At 42.1% G+C, this 23,664-nt stretch overlaps 1 protein-coding gene across 1 annotated transcript; it reads right to left on the reverse strand.

The window, feature by feature from the left end:
• Positions 1–4,861: 4,861 nt before the first annotated feature.
• On the reverse strand, positions 4,862–23,556 carry LOC106572166 (uncharacterized). The gene is made up of 4 exons (XM_014146078.2): positions 22,788–23,556; positions 9,114–10,938; positions 8,251–8,514; positions 4,862–8,059 (listed from the first exon to the last, which is right to left on the reverse strand). Exons 1-4 carry the CDS (start codon positions 22,853–22,855, stop codon positions 6,329–6,331), a joined length of 3,888 nt encoding a protein of 1,295 aa, XP_014001553.2. The 5' UTR covers positions 22,856–23,556; the 3' UTR covers positions 4,862–6,328.
• Positions 23,557–23,664: the final 108 nt, after the last annotated feature.

The following is a 23,664-nucleotide window of genomic DNA, read 5'->3' on the forward strand; positions in this document are numbered from 1 at the left end:
TGATGTCTTCACTATTTTTCTACAATGTAGAAAATAGTGAAAATAAAGACTAAAACTTTTTACCAGTGGTCCCAAAATCGACCCTTTTGGTACACCTTTATGCACTTCAAGAAATTCTGATTTAACCCCATCCATCACGATAGCCTGAGTTCTGTTACTAAGATAATCATGAAACCAAGAACAGGCTCAGAGCTCAGGCCTATCTAGGACAACTTATTCAATAAAATAGTATGATCAACATTATCAAAAGCTTTTGACATGTACACAAACAAAGCATCACATTTTATTTTAGTGTCTAAAGTATTGACAAGATCATGAACAACTAAAGTGGTGGTTGTAATAGTACTATGCCCAGGCTTAAACCCTGATTGATTTATATTCAAAATACATTTCTCAGATTAAAAAAGAGCAAAGCTGTACATTTACCAAGGATTCAAGAATCTTAGCTAGACAAGGAAGTCTTGAAATGGGGTGATCATGTTTAAGATCACTACTATCCCCACCTGTATGGAGTGGCAGCACAAAAGCCTATTTCCCTAATGTTGGAATATTTCCTGATAACAATGTTAAATAAAACATGTGAATTATTGAGCCAACAATGATGGGCGCTACACACTTAAGCAGACCAGGATGCAATTGGTCGGCCCCTGTGGATTTCTTGTTGTCGATTGCTAGCAAAGCATCCAGGACTTCCTTTTCTGTAAATAGCCTAAAAGAAAAGCTTAAAACTCACTGATCAGTGACGTTTAAGATGAGGGAGGCCAATTTTTTTTATGAGCATGGCCTTATTTCTATTTTAGCATATTGGGTGACTGTCATTCATATTCCATTCACCCAGCTCAATGTAACTGCGATGGGTTTAAGCTACTACATGATACTCTCGAATAACTTAATTATAGGCTACCCCGGCTTTCTCTGTTTCCTATTTCTATCATGTTAAATATTAGCCACTATCAGTATCGACCTTCAGTAGGCCTAATAACCACACATATTCAACCGCCAATTTAGCGTTAATTCCCTTCGGTTGGTATAGCCTACATTATCATTCCATTAAATTATACTGCTCAAAAAAATAAAGGGAACACTTAAACAACACATCCTAGATCTGAATGAAAGAAATACTCTTATTAAATACTTTTTTCTTTACATAGTTGAATGTGCTGACAACAAAATCACACAAAAATAATCAATGGAAATCCAATTTATCAACCCATGGAGGTCTGGATTTGGAGTCACACTCAAAATTAAAGTGGAAAACCACACTACAGGCTGATCCAACTTTGATGTAATGTCATTAAAACAAGTCAAAATGAGGCTCAGTAGTGTGTGTGGCCTCCACGTGCCTGTATGACCTCCCTACAATGCCTGGGCATGCTCCTGATGAGGTGGCGGATGGTCTCCTGAGGGATCTCCTCTCAGACCTGGACTAACGCATCCGCCAACTCCTGGACAGTCTGTGGTGCAATGTGGCGTTGGTGGATGGAGCGAGACATGATGTCCGAGATGTGCTCAATTGGATTCAGGTCTGGGGAACGGGCGGGCCAGTCCATAGCATCAATGCCTTCCTCTTGCAGGAACTGCTGACACACTCCAGCCACATGAGGTCTAGCATTGTCTTGCATTAGGAGGAACCCAGGGCCAACCGCACCAGCTTATGGTCTCACAAGGGGTCTGAGGATCTCATCTCGGTACCTAATGGCAGTCAGGCTACCTCTGGCGAGCACATGGAGGGCTGTGCGGCCCCCCAAAGAAATGCCACCCCACGCCATGACTGACCCACCGCCAAACCGGTCATGCTGGAGGATGTTGCAGGCAGCAGAACGTTCTCCACGGCGTCTCCAGACTCTGTCACGTCTGTCACGTGCTCAGTGTGAACCTGCTTTCATCTGTGAAGAGCACAGGGCGCCAGTGGCAAATTTGCCAATCTTGGTGTTCTCTGGCAAATGCCAAACGTCCTGCACGGTGTTGGGCTGTAAGCACAACCCCCACCTGTGGACGTCGGGCCCTCATACCACCCTCATGGAGTCTGTTTCTGACCGTTTGAGCAGACACATGCACATTTGTGGCCTGCTGGAAGTCATTTTGCAGGGCTCTGGCAGTGCTTCTCCTGCTCCTCCTTGCACAAAGGCGGAGGTAGCGGTCCTGCTGCTGGGTTGTTGCCCTCCTACGGCCTCCTCCACGTCTCCTGATGTACTGGCCTGTCTCCTGGTAGTGCCTCCATGCTCTGGACACTACGCTGACAGACACAGCAAACCTTCTTGCCACAGATCGCATTGATGTGCCATCCTTGATGAGCTGCACTACCTGAGCCACTTGTGTGGGTTGTAGACTCCGTCTCATGCTACCACTAGAGTGACAGCACCGCCAGCATTCAAAAGTGACCAAAACATCAGCCAGGAAGCATAGGAATTGAGAAGTGGTCTGTGCTCCCCACCTGCAGAACCACTCCTTTATTGGGGGTGTCTTGCTAATTGCCTATAATTTCCACCTGTTGTCTATTCCATTTCCACAACAGCATGTGAAATGTATTGTCAATCAGTGTGGCTTCCTAAGTGGACAGTTTGATTTCACAGAAGTGTGATTGACTTGGAGTTACATTGTGTTGTTTAAGTGTTCCATTGATTTTTTTGAGCAGTGTACATTGTTTAATTTACATTCATTTGCTTCCTCTGTAAATGCTGTCACGGCCATGTGGTTGCTGCTGAGGATCATTAGTAACAGTTAATATAAAAATGTAGGCTAATTAAATCGTTATGGAGCGCAGCGCAGACCAAGCCATAAGTTTTAAAAAGACGCATGGCGCAATACTTGGCTGTCATCACACAGTTCCATGGTTACTGCAGGCAATAGACGAGGGTATAGCCTACTATTGTACACTATTCTCCCTATTATAATTTTATGTACACTAACCTTCCAACATTACCATGGGTTGAAGAACTGAATGTGGCAATGTTCATAATGAATCAAACCACCGTTTTCTTTCCTGGTCTTTGTGGTTGAATCTGTGTTTGTAATTCACTGTTCGACTGAGGGACCTTACAGACAATTTTCTGTGTGGGGTACAGAGATGAGGTACTCATTCAAAAATCATGTTAAACACTATTATTCACACAGCGTGAGTCCTTGCAACTTATGTTAAGCAAATGTTTACTCCTGAACTTATTTAGGCTTGCCATAACAAAGGGGTTGAATACTTATTGACTCAAGACATTTCAGCTTTCCATGTAGTTGTAAAAATTTATAAAAAACAGCTGTTTAACTACCCCCCCCCCCCCCCCCTTCAATTGGTTGAAATGTAAAAGGTTAAGGGTTATTGTTAAAGGGTGTGGGAGTATCACTGACTTTTCACTGCAGTCACTGTGGTGGTAACTTCCTGTCTCCACTAGGAGGGCTGTTTTCAGAGCCAGTGAAAATGTACAGTATAGTCACAGTCATGAGACAGATATTTCACTGGATGAATAAATGTGAAGTATCCGGTTGGCGTTTCCATACACTATCAAATATGGTGGTGAGAAGAAGCCCAGTGGCCGGCTTGATGGAGCGAGATGGATTCTGGCCCAGATTCTACTTTTCTTATTGATTAAAACATTTGATCTCAATAAAGTTTTCTGTTTCCAAAACTATAATCTGTTATGAACAGAGTGGACTTAGTTTTGTAGACTTTACCCTTTGCCAATGTTTCAAAAAAGCATTGTTTAGAAGGAGTACAAGGGCGTATTGAGTTACTGCAGGGTAGGCGTTCCCTAACGGAAATATGCAAATACTTGTAGTTAGGCTCTCGCTAGCTCGTGCTTGGCTCTGCCCACCTCCTTGCTTGTTTTGTCCATTGTGACAGGCTGTTGTCTATCTTGGGTTAGTTTAAAAAAACATATTTGGTATAGTCTACTCTAGCCCTACACTTGGGTGTATCACTTACTTCGTTTTAGAAAGCGCTGTACATTATTTTGATAGTGCACAAGTTCTTACAAATGCAGTCATTACAAAAAGCCAAATACACCCTTTTTATACTAAGTTGTCATTATACAAGTTCTATTGCACAAAATTGTTGGATATATTCAACTAAATAATGCATTTGTAGTAACATGTAAACATGTTACTTAATACAAAACAAATAAAGCAAAAAAGTACTTTATGTTTAACTGAGGATTTTCAGAATAGCTATGTGCACCAGGTTCTGAACAATATACTCAAGCCTTTAAAAACAGTCCTTGAGTCTAAATGTAGAAAACTTCAATAAAATAGTCATTCTCCAACCACCCTTCTGTTCCATGTTCCTTTGAGTGAGTCCAGGCCTACACATTTTAGTCATTTAGCAGACGCCCTTATCCAGAACGACTTACAGTTAGTGCATTCATCTTAAGATAGCTAGTTGGGACAACCACATATCACAGTAAGTACATTTCTACTCATAGCTATCAGCAAAGTCAGAGCTAGTTTCTGTACAGCACTTTGAGATATCGGCTGATGTAAGAAGGGCTAGATAAATACATTTGATTTGATTAGTAAGAGGGAAGAGTGAAGTGCGAGTCTTAGGTCAGGAAAGGCTTTTCTTGGATGGAGGGGACAGGGGGCTGCGGTGGGATTATTTAAAATATTATTTGAAAAGTTAATTTTCAAAAAATGGGCAGGAACTCTGCTGACCTAGCTTCAGGGGAAAGCTGGTTCCACCATTGGGGTGCCAGGACAGAGAAGAGCTTGGACTGAGCTGAGCGGGAGCTGCCATCCTGTAGGGGTGGGATGGCCAAGAGACCAGAAGTGGCAGATCAAAGTACTTGGGTTGGGGTGTAGAGGAGAGCAGAGCCTGAAGGTAAAGAGGGGCAGTTCCTCTTGCAGCTCCATAGAATCCAACAACACTGCCATCTACTGACAATATTATTTATTACATATTTTTTGTTACAATATTTTTATTCGTAGACAGAAAAACACTTATGCCTACCTAATCAAATGTTAATATTACATTAGTCCATTATAAAATAAATTACTCTAAAGGGAGCCAACAAGTATCTGCATGCATTTTGTGGATAGAATTGTGATCAATCTTTGCAGAACAAATAGAAAACCTAGGTGCAAAAGCTGATAAGGCAGAAATACAAACATTGTAAAAATGCTAATCAGTAAAACTGAAATATTTTCAGAAAACATATCTTAAGATGCTTAGTCAATGCATCAACATACTCAATACCTACCCCTCTAGGACTAAACAGGAAAACCTAGGAACATTGTCATAAAAATGTAAATTACATGTTATCACTGGAATTATTGTATTTTGGAATTAAACATTCAATACAGAAAATAAATGCATTTCCTGCAGGTAATAAAACATTACATTTGGAAACTATTCAGACCCCTTGACTTTTTCCACATTTTGATACATTACAGCCTTATTCTAAAATTGATTAAATAGATTTTTTACCCTCATCAGTCTACACACAATACCCCATAATGACAAAGCAAAAACAGACTTAGAAATGTTAGCAAATGTATTAAACCTAAAAAAACATTACATTTACATAGGTATTCAGACTAGGGCTGCCAAAGTTAATGTGTTAACGCGTAATGTTACTAGTACTTGACTTCATTATTTTGATAGCGTACAAGTGCTTACAAATGTAGTCATCACAAAAAGCCAAACACACTAATTTTATACTAAGTTGTCATTATACAAGTCCTATTGCACAAAATCGTTGGATATATTCAACTAAATAATACATTTGTAGTAACATTAATGTAAACCTCCCTGACCAAGGCTCTTCTACCCAGTTTGGCTCAGTTTGGCCAGCTCTAGGAAGAGTCTTGTTTGTTCCAAACTCCTTCCACTTAAGAATGATGGAGGCCACTATGTTCTTGGGGACCTTCAATGCTGCAGATATTTTTGGTACCCTTCCACAGATCTGACAACTGTGGGACCTTATTGACAGGTGTGTGCCTTTCCAAATCATGTCCAATCAATTGAATTTACCACAGGTGGACTCCAATCAAGTTGTAGAAATATCTCAAGGATGATCAATGGAACCAGGATGCATCTTAACTCTATTTCGAGTCTCATAGCAAAGACTCTGAATACTTTTCATTTTATATTTCTACATTTGCAAACATTTCTAAAAAATGTTTTTCGCTTTGTCATTATTGGGTACTGTGTGTAGATTCATGAGGATTTTTATTTATTTAATCGATTTTAGAATAAGGCTGAAACATAAAATGTGGAAAAAGTAAACGGGTCTGAATACTTTCTGAATGAACTGTAAATATGACAATTCAAATAAGAGTTCTACAAGGCTGAAGTTATGCAACGCAATACATTGGAATTTGGAAAGCGATTTAGTCCAATTCAGCCCATGTTCTTTCTAATCATTGCAAGAGCAGCCTCCTTCTCCTTCAAGAGTTCTTTCAGTCGTTTGATTCTCTCATGACGCTTGATTTCTTCAGGGTCCATGAGCGCTGTAGAGCAGAGATAACTGGTTGGGATCTCTCCAGCTGTACTACTTCCCTGCTCACTCACAGTTGAAGGACATTGGATCTCCACAGATGTTAGCTCTTTATCTTGCATTTGAGCCTTTGTGGACTTTCTACCCTTTCTTTTAGCTGATTTTGCAATTGCACTGGTACTGCTCCCTGAGAACCTGGTGTTTGGTGGTTTAGATGAACTAGGCTCCTCTTGTGAAGTGGATGATGAGCTCATTGCTTTCTCTTGTACTGGTGTTCCAGTCACCCCACATGGACATGCTGTGCATCTTTTCCCTTTTCCCCTTCTTCTAGAGTTCGGCTTTATGTTGCTTGCTGTGCCACAGAAGGGCCCAGGAGCGCAATCCATAGCTTCAGCGTTTGTTTGTGGGTGGACAGATGGAACGGGTAAGTTTGAGCTTCTTTTTGAAATATATACTGGATTGATTTCTGGCAGAGGTTTGGAAGGGACCCCTGTTTCAACTGCGGTGGAAATTAGATTATTGACAGTCAGTTCCTCAAAGCCAAATATATGTTCAGCATCAGATAAGATGTCTAGCTGAGGACTTGGACTGGTGAGGGGCTGCATTTCCAACTGAGGACTTGGACTGGTGAGAGGCTGCATTTTCAACTGAGGACTTGGACTGGTGAGGGCCTCCATTTTCAACTGAGGACTTGGACTGGTGAGGGCCTCCATTTTCAACTGAGGACTTGGACTGGTGAGGGCCTCCATTTTCAACTGAGGACTTGGACCGGTGAGGGGCTGCATTTTCAACTGAAGACTTGGACCGGTGAGGGGCTGCATTTTCAACTGAGGACTTGGACCGGTGAGGGGCTGCATTTTCAACTGAGGACTTGGACCGGTGAGGGGCTGCATTTTCAACTGAGGACTTGGACCGGTGAGGGCCTCCATTTTCAACTGAGGACTTGGACCGGTGAGGGCCTCCATTTTCAACTGAGGACTTGGACCGGTGAGGGCCTCCATTTTCAACTGAGGACTTGGACCGGTGAGGGCCTCCATTTTCAACTGAGGACTTGGACCGGTGAGGGCCTCCATTTTCAACTGAGGACTTGGACTGGTGAGGGCCTCCATTTTCAACTGAGGACTTGGACTGGTGAGGGGCTGCATTTTCAACTGAGGACTTGGACTGGTGAGGGGCTGCATTTCCAACTGAGGACTTGGACCGGTGAGGGGCTGCATTTCCAACTGAGGACTTGGACCGGTGAGGGGCTGCATTTCCAACTGAGGACTTGGACCGGTGAGGGGCTGCATTTCCAACTGAGGACTTGGACCGGTGAGGGGCTGCATTTCCAACTGAGGACTTGGACCGGTGAGGGGCTGCATTTCCAACTGAGGACTTGGACTGGTGAGGGGCTGCATTTTCAACTGAGGACTTGGACTGGTGAGGGGCTGCATTTTCAACTGAGGACTTGGACCGGTGAGGGGCTGCATTTTCAACTGAGGACTTGGACTCATGAAGGGCTGCATTTCCAGCTGAGGAGTTGGACTGGTGAGGGGCTCTGTGTTTTCTGAACTTTCAGATGCATTTTTAACCTTTTCTATTTTCAGTCTTTTAGCATCTATTGGGCAACTACCATCCTTCCTAGTTGCAGAGACCTGTGAAACAACAAGGTGCTTAATTAGATTGGGGAAATACAGTAACACATCTTGAAAATGCTGTTCAAATTAATGGTAAAACAATATACATTTTGTCTCGAAATTCAACCGTGACAATCTAATAGGCTAAGGTAGACCAACAGTACCTCATGCATTAGTAAGCTTTAGAAAAGTAGAAAATCATCAGTTACCTCTGTTTCCTTGTGTTCCCTCTTTTTTATCAAAATGTTTGATCCCTGTAACAATTTGCGAATAGCCTCTATGGTACGTTTGTTTGTGGTCCCAATCCGAGGAAACACCTTAGGGACAGCCTTGGGTTTAGCGTCAATCCTCTCCAAACATATTTTCACATCAGATGTGATCCCAAACATCTGTTTCAGCAGGCGATCACAAGTTTCCAAAGATTCCATGTCCAACACAGAAGTCCGCTGCTCTGGGATGGGATCTGATGAGCTCTAAAATTGGGGAATGATCACGATTAAAAGCCTTGGTGAGTTTACTTTATTATACTGAACAAAAATATAAACAATGTGCAACAATTTCAGAGATAGTACTGAGTTACAGTTTATATAAGGAAATCAGTCTATTGAAATAAATGTATTAGGCCCTAATCTATGGATTTCACATGACTGGGTAGAGGTCCATCCAGCGGGGATCCAGGCCCAGCAAATCAGAATGCATTTTTTGCCCACAAAAGGGCTTTATTGCAAACAGAAATACTCCTTGCTCCCTAGAAACTCGAGACATCTGTGGCATTGTGTTGTGTGACAAAACTGCACATTTTAGAGTGGCCTTTTATTGTCCCCAGCACAAGGTGCACCTGTTTAATGATCATACTGTTTAATCAGCTTCTTGATATGCCACACCTGTCAGGTGGATGGATAATTCTGGCAAATGAGAAATGTTCACTAACAGGGATGTAAACAAATTTGTGCCCTTTCTGGGCACATGGAACATTTCTGGGAAACATGGGACCAACACTTTACATGTTGCGTTTTGTTCAGTGTAGCTATCCTACCGATCATGTAGTAATCCGAGTAGTGGGTCGTCTTACCTTTTCTTTGTGAGTCTCCATTTCTGTTTGGAGAGAGGTACTTCCAGTAATGTTGTCCATTTCTTGCATGGCAGGATGGTGCTGGCTGTTTCCATTTCCCTGGTCAGTGGCATCATCCTGGACATTCCCCATTTCTTGGGTTGAGGCACTGGGATGACTGATTCCCATTTCCTTGCTAGTGGCATTACCCTGAATGTTCTCTATTCGGATTCCAGTTGCACGGCCATGAAATCTTTGCAGAATTTTCCTATACTGACCAGTGATGTTATGCTGGCGGGAGTTCAACTCTTGGCCTGTTGCACTACCGTGACAGCCTGCCATGTCTTGGGCAGTGGCAACGCTCTGACACTTTTCTATTGACAGGCCAGATACTTTGTTCTGACTATCCACTACCTGGCCATTCAAATGATCTTGACCGCATAACACTTCTTGTTCAGCTTCCAAGTCATTCAACATATGAGCCATTTCTTTGTTTTCTTCAGCTACTTTAGACACTGTTTTGGGTGGAAGGTATGAGACAAATATTACATTGGAGTCTTCGTCCTCATCGACTTCAGACTGTCTGAAAGGTTGCCTTGTTACGTCCCTTGTTGATATTGCCTGGTATGTAAGGTCATCTTGGGGATCATCGTCACAGAGGTCAATGATGTCATCTGGTATAACAATGTGTTTAGGATCTGGTCTGGTTTTATTTGACAATTGTGATCCAAGTGAGGAGCTTAAGGGTAGGGAGGGCGGTAAACTGATTCTCTGATTGAATCCAACACTTTCTGCTGCCTGTGTGGTGGAGTCACCCATGTTCCTACTGGCCTCCAAGGGCTTTGATGGTCGGTTACAAAGCTCAGGGGTTCTCTTGGCCACAAAATACACCTTCCCATTGTACATCACTAAGGCATTGTCCTTCTCTTGGCCAATTTTTGTCTGACTCTCTTGGGAAGGTGAATACTTTTTTGCTGTGTTTTCACAGGGTTTGGTGGCTTTTTCCATCTCTGCCAGAGTTTTCAAAATATCTGAGGTCATAGAAGAGGAATTCACAGGAACAAGGCATGGCGCAGGTGAGCCATCTGCCTCCTCAATCACCCACTTAATAGGAGTGACTGGTCTTTTGCCATCCTTAGCAGTAGTAGAACACGGTGTTGAGCCTGATGAAGAGCATGTAGAATGTGTCTGGCCAGATGACCTTGAAAATCGGCTGAGGGAGAGGGGTGCCTTCTGAGATGTTGGACATAATGGAGTACCACCCGGTTTCATGGTTTGGACAGGGGACACATAAAGAACCATTGGTAAATTCGAATTTGAGGCACAGCTCGTTGATGAAGTAAATATCTGTCTCTTTATGGCTGGGGGGAGTGCGGATGCTGGAAGGGTTTTCACTTGAGCATTAGGAGGAATTTGAAGGTATTGTCCATTTGGAAGCGCTGGAGATTTCACAGTGACTGGCAGCTGATCCTTATTCAAAAGTGTTAGCTCAGGTGATGTCAAGGATAACGCACTTTGGGCTACTTTTGTTGTTACTATAGGAGTCTGGATGCTCACTGATTTATATATTCCTGTCAGATTGGTTGGATTTTGAGAGGTACTCATGTAAAATGGCCTTTTATTCACTGATTGTCCTTTAGCTGTGGGTCCCAAAGTAGACATGTTAATCTTCGAAATTGATGGCACATCCAAGGTAAGATCTCGTTGAGGTTCAGCCATGTCCTTCATAGTGCTTGTTGGTGATCGAACAAACTGTCCGTTTACTTTTTGAACAGGGATCAGTTTCATAACATTTCTCCCATCAGTTCCCACAGCTGGCATCGCTTGGTAAAAGACACCTGTCCCACTGAAAAGGAAAAATGTAATACATAAGCATTTCACAGCAAGACAGTTCGGGCAATTAAAATCAATTTCTTGAGCGTTTTGATCATCTGTCCCTATAAAAAAAGAAAAATAAATTGGCCTTTGTGTTCGATACAATACAAAAACAATACAGGCCACCTCTTAATTGAGATCAAATCAACGCAGTTAGATTTTCTTGTATAGAACAGCTGCTCGCTTAATCATGCACTGACAGATCACACACTTTCCTTTTGTTGAATCTCACTTCCTACTTATTTGTTTTATATTTTTCCTTTGTCTTTAGTCTGAGGTTTTTGTTTCTTGTGTTTCTTTAATACCCTCTAAAGCATCTTTGGATCTTTGAAAAGCGTATTATTATTATTTATAGTGGTGGCTGGAAGCTTGCCTGATGACATCCTGAATTTAATTCCCCTGCTCTATAGATTCTTACATACATTTAGTCTGAAACTGCCATGTTTGAAGTAATTTGTGTGAGGGGTGTTCATTAGCGATTGGATCGTCTCTAACAAATCGAACCAGAGTATCAAAGAATCATCATGTACGCCAGCTCTGGCCAAACCCATCGGTTTCTGGGACCAATCAGAATGTGTTCTCATTCTAGAAATCTTAAAGGGAGGGAGGCAAATCCAGAATAATCGTGGAGAAGAAACGTCAGTTGGCCGGGGCGATGTGGATGGGTAGCCAGGCAAGCGGTTAGCCTTTTTGTTTTTGTGGGATTCTCTTTGCATGGGGCCAATATCCATATGGTTCCATGGTTGCCATAGCACCGTATGGAATGTCCATACGGTTCTGTGGCTGCCATGGCTTCGTATGGCAGCGTTGACTGTTTACTCCTGCTAATTTAATCTATAATGAATACTTAATTGTTTTCTATGTACACATTTTACGTCAACTTTTATTTTATGGTAGCTTATCAAGTTTAGATGGTAAATATATAGAAATTCTATCCCAAAATGCTAAACTGGATGATTAATCAGACTTCATAAACCTGCTCAGCATCCCAGAGCTACTCATTGACATTCTTAAGAAGTTTTCAAAAGAAGCAGACACCCATTACTTTGGACTTCAAGGATTTCCTCAAGGCTCTGGATATACTTCACCAGAGAGGAGGCCAGAGAGGGAAGAGAGCAGGTCATAACTCCAGCTATATTCAAACTGTTGGATATAGACCCTCCTCTGATCTGATCCTAAATACCACTAAATCAAACCTTCGGACCATTCAACCAGTTTTGCAAAAGCACATGCCCAAGGAAAGTAAATACTGCCTACACTGTGTTTTTATCAAACGCACAGTCTCTCTTAAACAAGTTGGAAAAGTTTGAGTGGAGAATGAGTGAATCAAAATTTGACATAGAAATTATTTCTGAGATGTGGTTTAGTGGCAACTCACCCACTGAAATGTTTGACATTTAGGGCTATACGACTTTCTCCCGCGCTCCTGAGGAAAGGAATGAGGGGGAGTGGCCATTATGTAAACAACAGCATCCCTGCATCGTCAGTGCATAAGGATTCATACTGGGGGTGGGCAGTATCCAGATGTTCATAATGTTCCTGTACCATACCAACGCTATTTCTTTTCAAACGTAAAAATGATAAATAAATATTTTATTTTTGGGGCCCAACAAATTACTATCAAATTCCCATAGCGGTCGCTAGCTAAATGCTAACAAGCGCAAGTGAACATAAACTAATTGCAAGAATAGACTGCTCTCTCAAATACTGGAGCCCTGAGACAGATATAATTCATTTGGCACATCTTAGATGGTTAACTTAAGTTATAAGCAGTGAGATTGCATGCAACACAAAAGCCCCTGCGAGAGCTTTAGGGGGCCCAGGGACGGTATTGAAAATCATACAGTCTATATTTAAGAATACGGTATATCGCTAAAGCCTAATTCATACAAGACCATACAGACTGCCCAGATCTTCACAAGTGTTGCACAAGTGCAGTGCAGTATGTGCAGTGTACTCTCCACCTGACTCACCCTATGCTGAACAACTCATTGCCCAGCTGGTAGCCTGTTGACTCCCTGCGGGTAAAACACCCTGCTATTGAAGTTATCATTGGTGGTGACTTTAACCTGTCAAGGTATAGGGGGCAGTGTTTTCGATTTCAGATGAAAAGCGTGCCCAGAGTAAACTGCCTAATACTCAGGCTCAGAGTCAAATATTTGCATATTATTAGTAGATTTGGATAGAAAACACTCTGAAGTTTCTAAAACTGTTGGAATGATGTCTGAGTATAACAGAACTCATATGGCAGGCAAAAACCTGAGAAAAATCCAACCAGGAAGTGGGAGATCTGAGAATTGTAGTTCTTTTGAATCCCTATCAAAACTACAGTGTCTGTGGGGTCACGTTGTCAACAGCCTTCAGAAAGTTTTTTCATCCTTCTCCTGTTACTGGGCAGAAAATAGTAGCTCAGTCAATGAGTGGACTGCCTGGGACCAGTGAGTTGTTTACCGCGAGGGCACGTTTGGCGCACTCCTCCTTTTTCTCCTGGAATGAATACGCTATTGTCCGGTTGGAATATTATCGCATTTTTACATAAAAAATACCCTAAAGATTGATTGTAAACAACATTTGACATGTTTCTACGAACGTTAATGGAACTATTTTACTTTTTGTCTCTGGTACTGCGCCCGCGCTTTATGCCTTTGGATAGTGATCTGAACGCACGAACAAAACGGAGGTATTTGGATATAAATATGGAGTATTTCGAACAAAAATAACATTTCTTGTGGAAGTAGGAGTCCTCGGAGTGCATTCTGACGAAGATCAGCAAAGGTAAGAGAATATTTATAATACTAATTCAGAGTTTTGTCGATGCCAGAACTTGGTGGGTAGCTGTATAGCTTGCTTCGATGGCTGAGCAATGTACTCAGAATATTGAACAATGTGCTTTCTCCGTAAAGTTATTTTGAAATCTGACAAAGAGGTTGCGTATCTATAATTCTTTCAATAACTGTTGTAAATTGTATCAACGTTTATGATGAGTATTTTTGTAAATTGATATGCACATTCACCGAAAGTTTTGGTGGGAATACATTTTCTGAACATCACGCGCCAATGTAAAATGCTGTTTTTGGATATAAATATGAACTTTATCGAGCAAAACATAAATGTATTGTATAACATGAAGTCCTATGAGTGCCATCTGATGAAGATCAAAGGTTAGTGAATATTTTAGCTGTACTTTTGGTTTTTATGATGCATGTCCTTGCTTGGAAAATGGCTGTATTGATTTTCTTGTGAAGTTTATGTCCTAACATAATCTAATTTTATGCTTTCGCCATAAAGCCTTTTTGAAATCGGACAATGTGGTTAGATTAACGAGAGTCTTAGCTTTAAAATGGTGTAAAATAGTTGATTTTTGAGAAAATGAAATTATGAGATTTTTGCTGTTTTGTATTTCGCGCCATGCTATTTCACTGGCTGTTGAATAGTGTGGGACGGTCGCGTCCCACCTAGCCCAGAGAAGTTAATCAAGTGAGCATGGACAAGCTGTGTAAAGGCCACAATCTTGAGCAGATCCATAAAACCATAAGGGGGCAAAATATTATTGAACTGATGATCATCCACCTATCATCCGTCTACTCTGAACCTGCTATTTCTGACCCACAAGTGACCAGTGCTGTTACAATACAACTTAAACTGAAAAGGTCCAAAAGTCATACTGCCAGAAAGGTATTCAGGCCACTGCGAGAATCAAGCACGCGTTCATTTGGGCAGTGGATCACCTCCCACCACTAAGTCCAACCACCTCGAAGTCAGATGCCAAAAGAGAAAGGAAGCATACATGGCAGCGGACAACAAAATCTGTTTGGCTACATTTCTGTGATAAGCCATGGATAACCCCAGAGATAAAGGCAATGGTCAGAGACCACCAGAGAGCATTCCATAACCAAATCACAACCCTATGGAAGGAATTAAGGAATAAGGTGCAAGGGAAAATTTTAACTGAAACAGCAAGATCCCGCCCAGTGGCATAAGAACATCAAAGACTTAGCCAACCTCTCCCAAACTGAGGCAACCTGACAATAGACATGGTACAGCAAATTAAATTAATAAAGCACTATCAAAAGCAGGGATTGTAACCGGTTCAGGGAACAGAACCAAAAACCGGAAAAATACGTTTTTTTTTCAAGGAACGGAACCTGAAATGAAAGTGCTCCATACTGTTTCGGAACAAAACTTATTTTAAAAGCATGGGAACCAGTTAATAACATTATTTTACAGTCCAGGCATTTTTTTCTAGTCCCACAACAAAATGCAACAAAGCAACCTATGCAAAGCCCTTACTCGGTCACTCAGAAACACATGTCTACCTGCATGCTGAAAAACTGTGTGTTTCGTCTATCTGCCCCTCAATGCTAGCTAAGGATTCTATAGGCCTAGTTATGTTTCACATTGGATTTATTAACGACAAACAAGGTAAGACATGTTTTTAATTCTGGTGCCGCTCTGCACACACAAGCTTGTTAGCGAGCTAGCCCAGCATGTCAAGCCTCCTCCTCAACCCTTTCTTGCTCTCTCCTCACCTGCAAAATTTCAGTCGCATCTTGCGCCACAGGCTAAATTTGTCTGTCCATCATGCATGTAAACAACTAGCTTGCCTGCTCTATCCGCACTGATTGGTGAAGTAATTTAATGAGCTAAATGTAAAAACCAGTTGATTTCACAGGTTAAAAAAGGAACCGAAAGGAACAATATAAACCGGTACTTTTTTGAGGTTCAAACTGATTAAAAACTCTTGCTGGTCGGAACAGTGGAACAAAATGAGAAAAAAAAGGTGTTCTGTTCAGAACAAAATGATTGGAAAATAATTCTGGTTCCAACCCCTGATCAAAAGTAACAGTTCCTACCACCCATCAACCCAGCACTGCTGCCCTCCATTTTACCAGCAAGCCCTGCTCCAACAGTCCAACCCTGGGAAGTCTACAGAAAGCTACAGGTGAAAACCTATAAAGGCAGCGGATCCAGATGAAATCCCAGGCAGACTAATAAAGGAGTTTGCATATGAACTGAGCAATACATTGGCTGACATTCTTAACCTCTCTCTACAAGAAGGCATCATACCTGACTAATGGAAAGAAGCTATAGCGGTCCCCATTCCTAAAACCAAACCAACCTCCATCAGTGAAATACGGCTCACTATCTCACTAAGCAAAGTAGCTGAGAGCTTTATCACAGAATGGGCTCTGACCAACATCCTACCCCAGATAGACACCCAGCAGTACAGATGTCTACAAGGCTGATCAACAGCACACTGTCTGGTGGGTCTAACCAACAAGCTCTTCAAGTCCCAGGATAAGCATAGTTCCACCTGCTCCCTGGTGACCACTGACTTTGGCAAAGCCTTTAGCCGTGTCTGCCACAACCTCGCCATCACCAAGATGTTAGAGCTCAGGCTCCAACAATCGCTCGCCAGACAGATATGCAACTTCCTCTCTAATAGACACCAGGTCAAATCAAATCAAATGTATTTGTCACATACACATGGTTAGCAGGTGTTAATGCAAGTGTAGCGAAATGCTTGTGCTTCTAGTTCCGACCATGCAGTAATATCTAACAAGTAATATAACCTAACAATTCCACAACAACTACCTTGTACACACAAGTGTAAAGGAATGAATACGAATATGTACATAAAAATATATAAATGAGTGATGGCCGGAAGGCATAGGCAAGATGCAGTAGATGGTATGGAGTACAGTATATACATATGAGATGAGTAATATAGGGTATGTAAACATTATATAAAGTGGCATTGTTTAAAGTGGCTAGTGATACATCTAATTACATCAAGATGGCAAGATGCAGTAGATAGTATAGCGTACAGTATATACATATGAGATGAATAATGTAGGTTATGTAAACATTATATAATATAAAGTGGCTAGTGATAAATTGATTACATCAATTTTCCCATTATTAAAGTGGCTTGAGTTGAGTCAGTATGTTGGCAGCAGCCACTCAATGTTAGTGATGGCTGTTTAACAGTCTGATGGCCTTGAGATAGAAGCTGTTTTTCAGTCTCTCGTTTCCAGCTCTGATGCATCTGTACTGACCTTGCCTTCTGGATGCTAGCGGGGTGAACAGGCAGTGGCTCGGGTGGTTGCTGTCCTTGATGATATTTTTGGCCTTCCTGTGACATAGGGTGGTGTAGGTGTCCTGGAGGGCAGGTAGTTTGCACCCGGTGATGCGTTGTGCAGACCTCACTACCCTCTGGAGAGCCTTCCGGTTATGGGCGGAGCAGCTGCCGTACCAGGCGATGATACAGCCCGACAGGATGCTCTCGATTGTGCATCTGTAAAAGTTTGTGAGTGTTTTTGGTGACAAGCCGAATTTCTTCAGCACGCTGTCTGTGTGGGTGGACCATTTCAGTTGTCCGTGATGTGTACACCGAGGAATTTAAAACTCTCCACCACTGTCCCGTCAATGTAGATAGGGGGCTGCTCCCTCTGCTGTTTCCTGAAGTCCACAATCATCTCTTTTGTTTTGTTGACATTGAGTGTGAGGTTATTTTCCTGACACCACACTCCGAGGGCCCTCACCTCCTCCCTGTAGGCCGTCTCGTCGTTGTTGGTAATCAAGCCTACCACTGTAGTGTCGTCTGCAAACTTGATAATTGAGTTGGAGGCGTGCATGGCCACGCAGTCGTGGGTGAACAGGGAGTACAGGAGAGGGCTGAGAACGCACCCTTGTGGGCACCCAGTGTTGAGGATCAGCGGGGTGGAGATGTTGTTACCTATCCCCCCCCACCTGGGGGCGGTCCGTCAGGAAGTCCAGGACCCAGTTGCACAGGGCGGGGTCGAGACCCAGGGTCTCGAGCTTAATGACGAGTTTGGAGGGTACTATGGTGTTAAATGCTGAGCTGTAATCGATGAACAGCATTCTTACATAGGTATTCCTCTTGTCCAGATGGGTTAGGGCAGTGTGCAGTGTGATGGCGATTGCATCGTCTGTGGACCTATTGGGTCGGTAAGCAAATTGGAGTGGGTCTAGGGTGTCAGGTAGGGTGGAGGTGATATGGTCCTTGACTAGTCTCTCAAAACACTTCATGATGACGGAAGTGAGTGTTACAGGGCGGTAGTCATTTAGCTCAGTTACCTTAGCTTTCTTGGGAACAGGAACAATGGTGGCCCTCTTGAAGCATGTGGGGACAGCAGACTGGGATAAGGATTGATTGAATATGTCTGTAAACACACCAGCCAGCTGGTCTGCGCATGCTCTGAGGACGCGGATGCCGTCTGGGCCTGCAGCCTTGCGAGGGTTAACACGTTTAAATGTTTTACTCACGTTGGCTGCAGTGAAGGAGAGCCCGCAGGTTTTGGTAGCGGGCCGTGTCAGTGGCACTGTATTGTCCTCAAAGCGAGCAAAAAAGTTGTTTAGTCTGTCTGGGAGCAAGGTATCGTGATCCGCGACGGGGCTGGTTTTTCTTTTGTAGTCCGTGATTGACTGTAGACCCTGCCACATACCTCTCGTGTCTGAGCCGTTGAATTGCAACTCCACTTTGTCTCTGTACTGACACTTAGCTTGTTTGATTGCCTTGCGGAGGGAATAGCTACACTGTTTGTATTCGATCATGTTTCCGGTCACTTTGCCCTGATTAAAAGCAGTGGTTCGCACGTCCAGTTTAGCGCGAATGCTGCCATTAATCCACAGTTTCTGGTTGGGGAATGTTTTAATAGACGCTGTGGGTACAACATCACCGATGCACTTGTTAATGAACTCGCACACCGAGTCAGCGTATTCGTCAATGTTGTTGTTCGCCGCAATGCGGAACATATCCCAGTCCACGTGAAAGGGGGGGGAATTGTACATGACTGTGATTATGATCGAAGAGAATTCTCTTGGTAGATAATGCGGTCGGCATTTCATTGTGAGGAATTCTAAGTCAGGTGAACAAAAGGACTTGAGTTCCTGTATGTTGTTATGATCACACCACGTCTCGTTAATCATAAGGCATACACCCCCGCCCTTCTTCTTACCAGAGAGATGCTTGTTTCTGTCGGCGCGATGCGTGAAGAAACCAGGTGGCTGTACCGACTCAGATAGCGTGTCTCGAGTGAGCCATGTTTCTGTGAAACAAAGAACGTTACAGTCTCGGATGTCTCTCTGGAATGCAACCCTTGCTCGGATTTCGTCTACCTTGTTGTCAAGAGACTGGACATTGGCGAGTAGTATGCTCGGGAACGGTGCGCGATGTGCCCGTCCACGGAGCCTGACCAGAAGACCGCTCCATCTGCCCCTTCTTCTACGACGTCGTTGTTTTGGGTCGCCGGGCTGGGATCCGATCCATTGTCCTGGGTGGTGGGCCAAACAGAGGATCCGCTTCGGGAAAGTCGTATTTCTGGTCGTAATGTTGGTGAGTTGACGTTGCTCTTATATCCAATAGTTCCTTCCGACTGTATGTAATAAAACCTAAGATTACCTGGGGTAACAATGTAAGAAATAACACATAAAAAAAACAAAATACTGCATAGTTTCCTAGGAACGCGAAGCGAGGCGGCCATCTCTGTCGGCGCTGGAAGTTGAAAAACGTGGTGAGGTATCATTGTATGCGGTCTGAGTGTCAGTAATCTCGTGGCCTACCTCAAGGAACTTTGCTTGGTCCGCTGAATGTTATTGCACACATCAGTACAGCAAGGCAATCAGCAGTCAAGCAATGGAAATTTGTGGATTACCTTAATAAACCTGTCAATCAACAACACAAAACTCCAGAAGTTAGAGGTTATCAAGATCCTAGGAATCTTCATTCAAGGCAATCTAAGATGGACAACACAGGTAGAGCACATCTGTGAAAAGGCCAGCCGACGTCTGTTCCTCTTCCGACGCCTTAAACACTTCCACATCCCTAAGAAGGACCTGGTAATGGTATTCTCCACCTACGTCCGACAAGCAGTGGAATATGTTGCCCCAGTATGGCATGCAGGGCTAACCAAGAGTCTGACACCATCAAGAGGGTCCAGAGAAGAGCAGTATGCATCTTCATGGGCACAGACTACACCTCCTACTCAGATGCATGCACCAATCTGGACCTACCATCACTCCACAAACGCAGGGAAAGTCTCTAAAGATCCTTCGCAAGAGCTTATCTAAAATCTGATCCCTATCACCACAGTTTAGTTGAGACCCACTTCTCAACTAAACTGGAACTGAATCATTGCAGCACTGAGCGTTTCCATTTTAGTGCCATCCCAGCCATGGTTCACCTCAACGGTTGACGATGAAACAATTTTTTCAATTTCCATGTTCTATTGTCTGCAGCCGTTGTATATCGTTTTAATATTCAAATGTTTGTTGTACTCACAATTCAGCATGTTGCTGCCACTTGTAGAATGTTCTGTTGAAAAACACTCAATATCTCAAGCCCAGATTGTCAAAAAGTTATCCCTTGCCAGGCAGTGTTACTTTGCGAGGTGGGATATAGGTTTCCTATTTCTTTGTGCGATTAGCAGCTATGAAACGAAATAGTAGAAATACCTTGAAAACAGCTACTGCAGCATTTTTCTAACCCTAACTCACACGTACTCATACTTGACTTTTGACTATTTATTTGCAAATGTAATGCTCACACCGTAAAGCCCTGAAAATTGACAATCTTACCCACCAATATCTAAATCCACCCGCATTTGGCATTTTATGCCCTGCTATTATTCCCGACCACGTTTGTGAAGGAATAGTGTCAGCGTCAAACATAGCTACTCCAAACCAGTTGATGGCGCTATAAAACCTTTACCAGTAAATTTACTGAACAGATTAATTTGAATTGTTATGCGTGCACTAAGGAAGGATTGTAGCTAGTATTAATGATATGAATAAATTCACATGGTGGCGCTGTTGCAAACATCTTTGCTATTGTGCTAAAATTTGAACACTGCCAGTAAAATGTTCCCTGAATCAAGTGTGTGTGTGGTATTCAAATAAAATAAAACAGTTGTGTCTAGGAGCCTTCGTTGCTACTTGCAGCTATATTTACAACTTGAATTTGTAGCATGATGATTGATTTTATAAACTCATTGCTTCAATCAGTAGTAGAAGAGCAATATTGTTATAGAGCAGTAGTCCATTGTTATAGTCTCTGTTATAGTTCAATAGATGTGTACAATATGATGGCTAGCCTTGTATAGCCTAATATTTCCTTTCATTGTTGGGGAGTAGTTTCAGTTCAGTCTACTTTCAGTGTAGTTTAAACTCCTGATGTAGGCAAACCCTTGTGGGACATTGATTACAGTATGTTGCCCTAATCCTGTAGAATAAATATTGGTAGCCAATAAATAATAAATTGCCAATGTATTATTTCATTTCAAATCATTAAGTTGTCCAGTAAAGCCAAATATAAACTGGGCGCTGTGGAATAAACCTACCGCATTCCCACCAATTGTTTTTGGTATAGGCTACAGCTGAGGGATGAGGTTGGGGAATCCCTCTCTCATAGAAAGTGTTCTAAATGCCAAGGACTGACAGTCCATTACATCCAAGAGATAGGCCACATTTTAACCATATGTTGAAACTGTATATTGTTTTCATTCTTGCTGTTTGTAAACAATGGAGTAATAAAACCTTGTATATTTTGGGTTATGATTAAAAAAAAAAGAGGGATTGAGGTTAGTCTTCCAGAATCAATGGCTTAATATCAAGAACTTAAATGAACATCAAACAGCTCCCCAAATTCCAGACTGTACATTTGTTTATTTTGATTGCACAGGACTGGGTCTTTAAAACGTCTTCGGGATCGGTGGCCCCTGCACGGGACAGTTGAGCTAACGTAGGCTAATGCGATTAGCATGAAGTTGTAAGTAACAAGACAATTTTTCAGGACATTGACATATCTGATATTGGCAGAAAGCTTAAATTCTTGTTAATCTAACTGCACTGTCCAATTTACAGTAGCTATTGCAGTGAAAGAATACCATGCTATTATTTGAGGAGTGCACAATTTTGAACATAAAAAGTTATATTTGCCCAAATGCCTAATTTGTCTAGTCTTGATACATTTTGAAAATAAATGCAATGGTTCATTGGACCAGTCTAAAACTGCACATACATTGCTGCCATCTAGTGGCCAACATGTATATTGCACCTGGGCTGGAATACTACATTATGGCCTTTCTCTTGCATTTCAAAGATGGTACAAAAAAAATACAAAAGAACAGTTGTTTTTTGCCCTTGTATTATCTTTTACCAGATATATTGTGTTATTCTCCTACATTCCTTTCACATTTCCAAACCTCTAAGTGTTTCCTTTCAAATGGTACCAAGAATATGCATAAGCTTGGTTCAGGGCCTGAGCTACAGGCAGTTAGAAAAAAGGGGCAGATCCTTAACAATAGCTAGGTCTAATCTCATTGTCTTAAATCTGTCAAATTTTAAAGCAGCAATCAGCAGTTGAAACAATAACAAACCACTCTTAAATTCATAGAGTTATGGATACAAAGACTGACCATGATATTAACATTCTAGTTTTAACCATGTTTTGAGGCTTTATTCGTGTTTGTTACATTTACTTTGGAGTAAAACAAGGTTATATTAAGGGTTCTGGTGGGATAGTTGAACTAAACTCATGAGGTATTTAAATTATACAAGTTATAGTCAATAATCATTGGGTACATATTAATTTATAAATCTAACAATGGATGTAGCTGTCAGATTGTCCCTTAAATGAAATGTATTGCATTTGAATAGTTTAGGCAGGGCTAGGCTACTTCCTTAAATTCCAATGTAATCCTTTCTTAAATTCAATTGAATTCACCCATTTCAAAAAAGAATGAGACCCCAATCCTCAAATTACATGTTTTGATACACGGATTAACTGTTTAATCTTACCTGCGACACGCGCCTTGAGATGCCATCGTTTTGCCTTGATTACTGTATGAGATATTCAAGTTACTCATGCTATCCAAGGTAGCTAGCTAGGTAGCTAGTTAACTTGTCTATCGAACCAGACAAAGTCGGCAGTGTGAAGCGCCAAAAAGCAGCGCGAACCCCTTGTTGTTTATATCAAGATACATGCATGCCTAACAGAAAAATATGGTAACGTCGTAGGTTATCTAATGTCTGGTAACGTCGTTTGTTGACGGCTGCGCCATCTAACGTTAGCTAGCTAGCCTAGAGCTGTCGGTCTCTGATTAAACAGCTCAGGCCAGGGTAACGCTCGTTACGTTGCTTTTGTATAAAGGACTGTCTAAATAGCTAACTCGTCTAATTTACATTACATGACTGGTATGCACTACTTTCTCCTGGAAAATAATGTCACTTTCCAAAACTAACGTTATCCAGCTGACTAAATAACATATAGCTGTCGTCAATCAATTTCCGTAGATATCCTTTTTTTGCGTTACACTTCCGTGAAACGTTACCAGGGTGTACGTTCAAGAAATTGAATAATTCAAGTTCATCAACAGCATCAGAATCCGCGTATAAAAGCCTGTTTTCAAGACTCAATTGAGACCAGTATTTGTATCAAACTGTAGAAATCAATACATCAGTATATTTCTCTCATCTCCATTCAACCCAGAGGGCGAACAGTCCAAAACAACGTTCATAAAACATCGACGATCTTGAATCCCCACTTGAGACGGCTACAATAATAAAACATAACTTCCGGGGACAATATACAATTTCCGGTGTGATTTGGAGACATCTTCGGGCCGTTTGATGAAGCGTTGCAGAAGCAACTGGTCATGTTATGTTCAGTTATTTA

The sequence above is a fragment of the Salmo salar genome, chromosome ssa15, assembly GCF_905237065.1.
Source record: "Salmo salar chromosome ssa15, Ssal_v3.1, whole genome shotgun sequence".
In the NCBI taxonomy this organism is placed as follows: domain Eukaryota; kingdom Metazoa; phylum Chordata; class Actinopteri; order Salmoniformes; family Salmonidae; genus Salmo; species Salmo salar.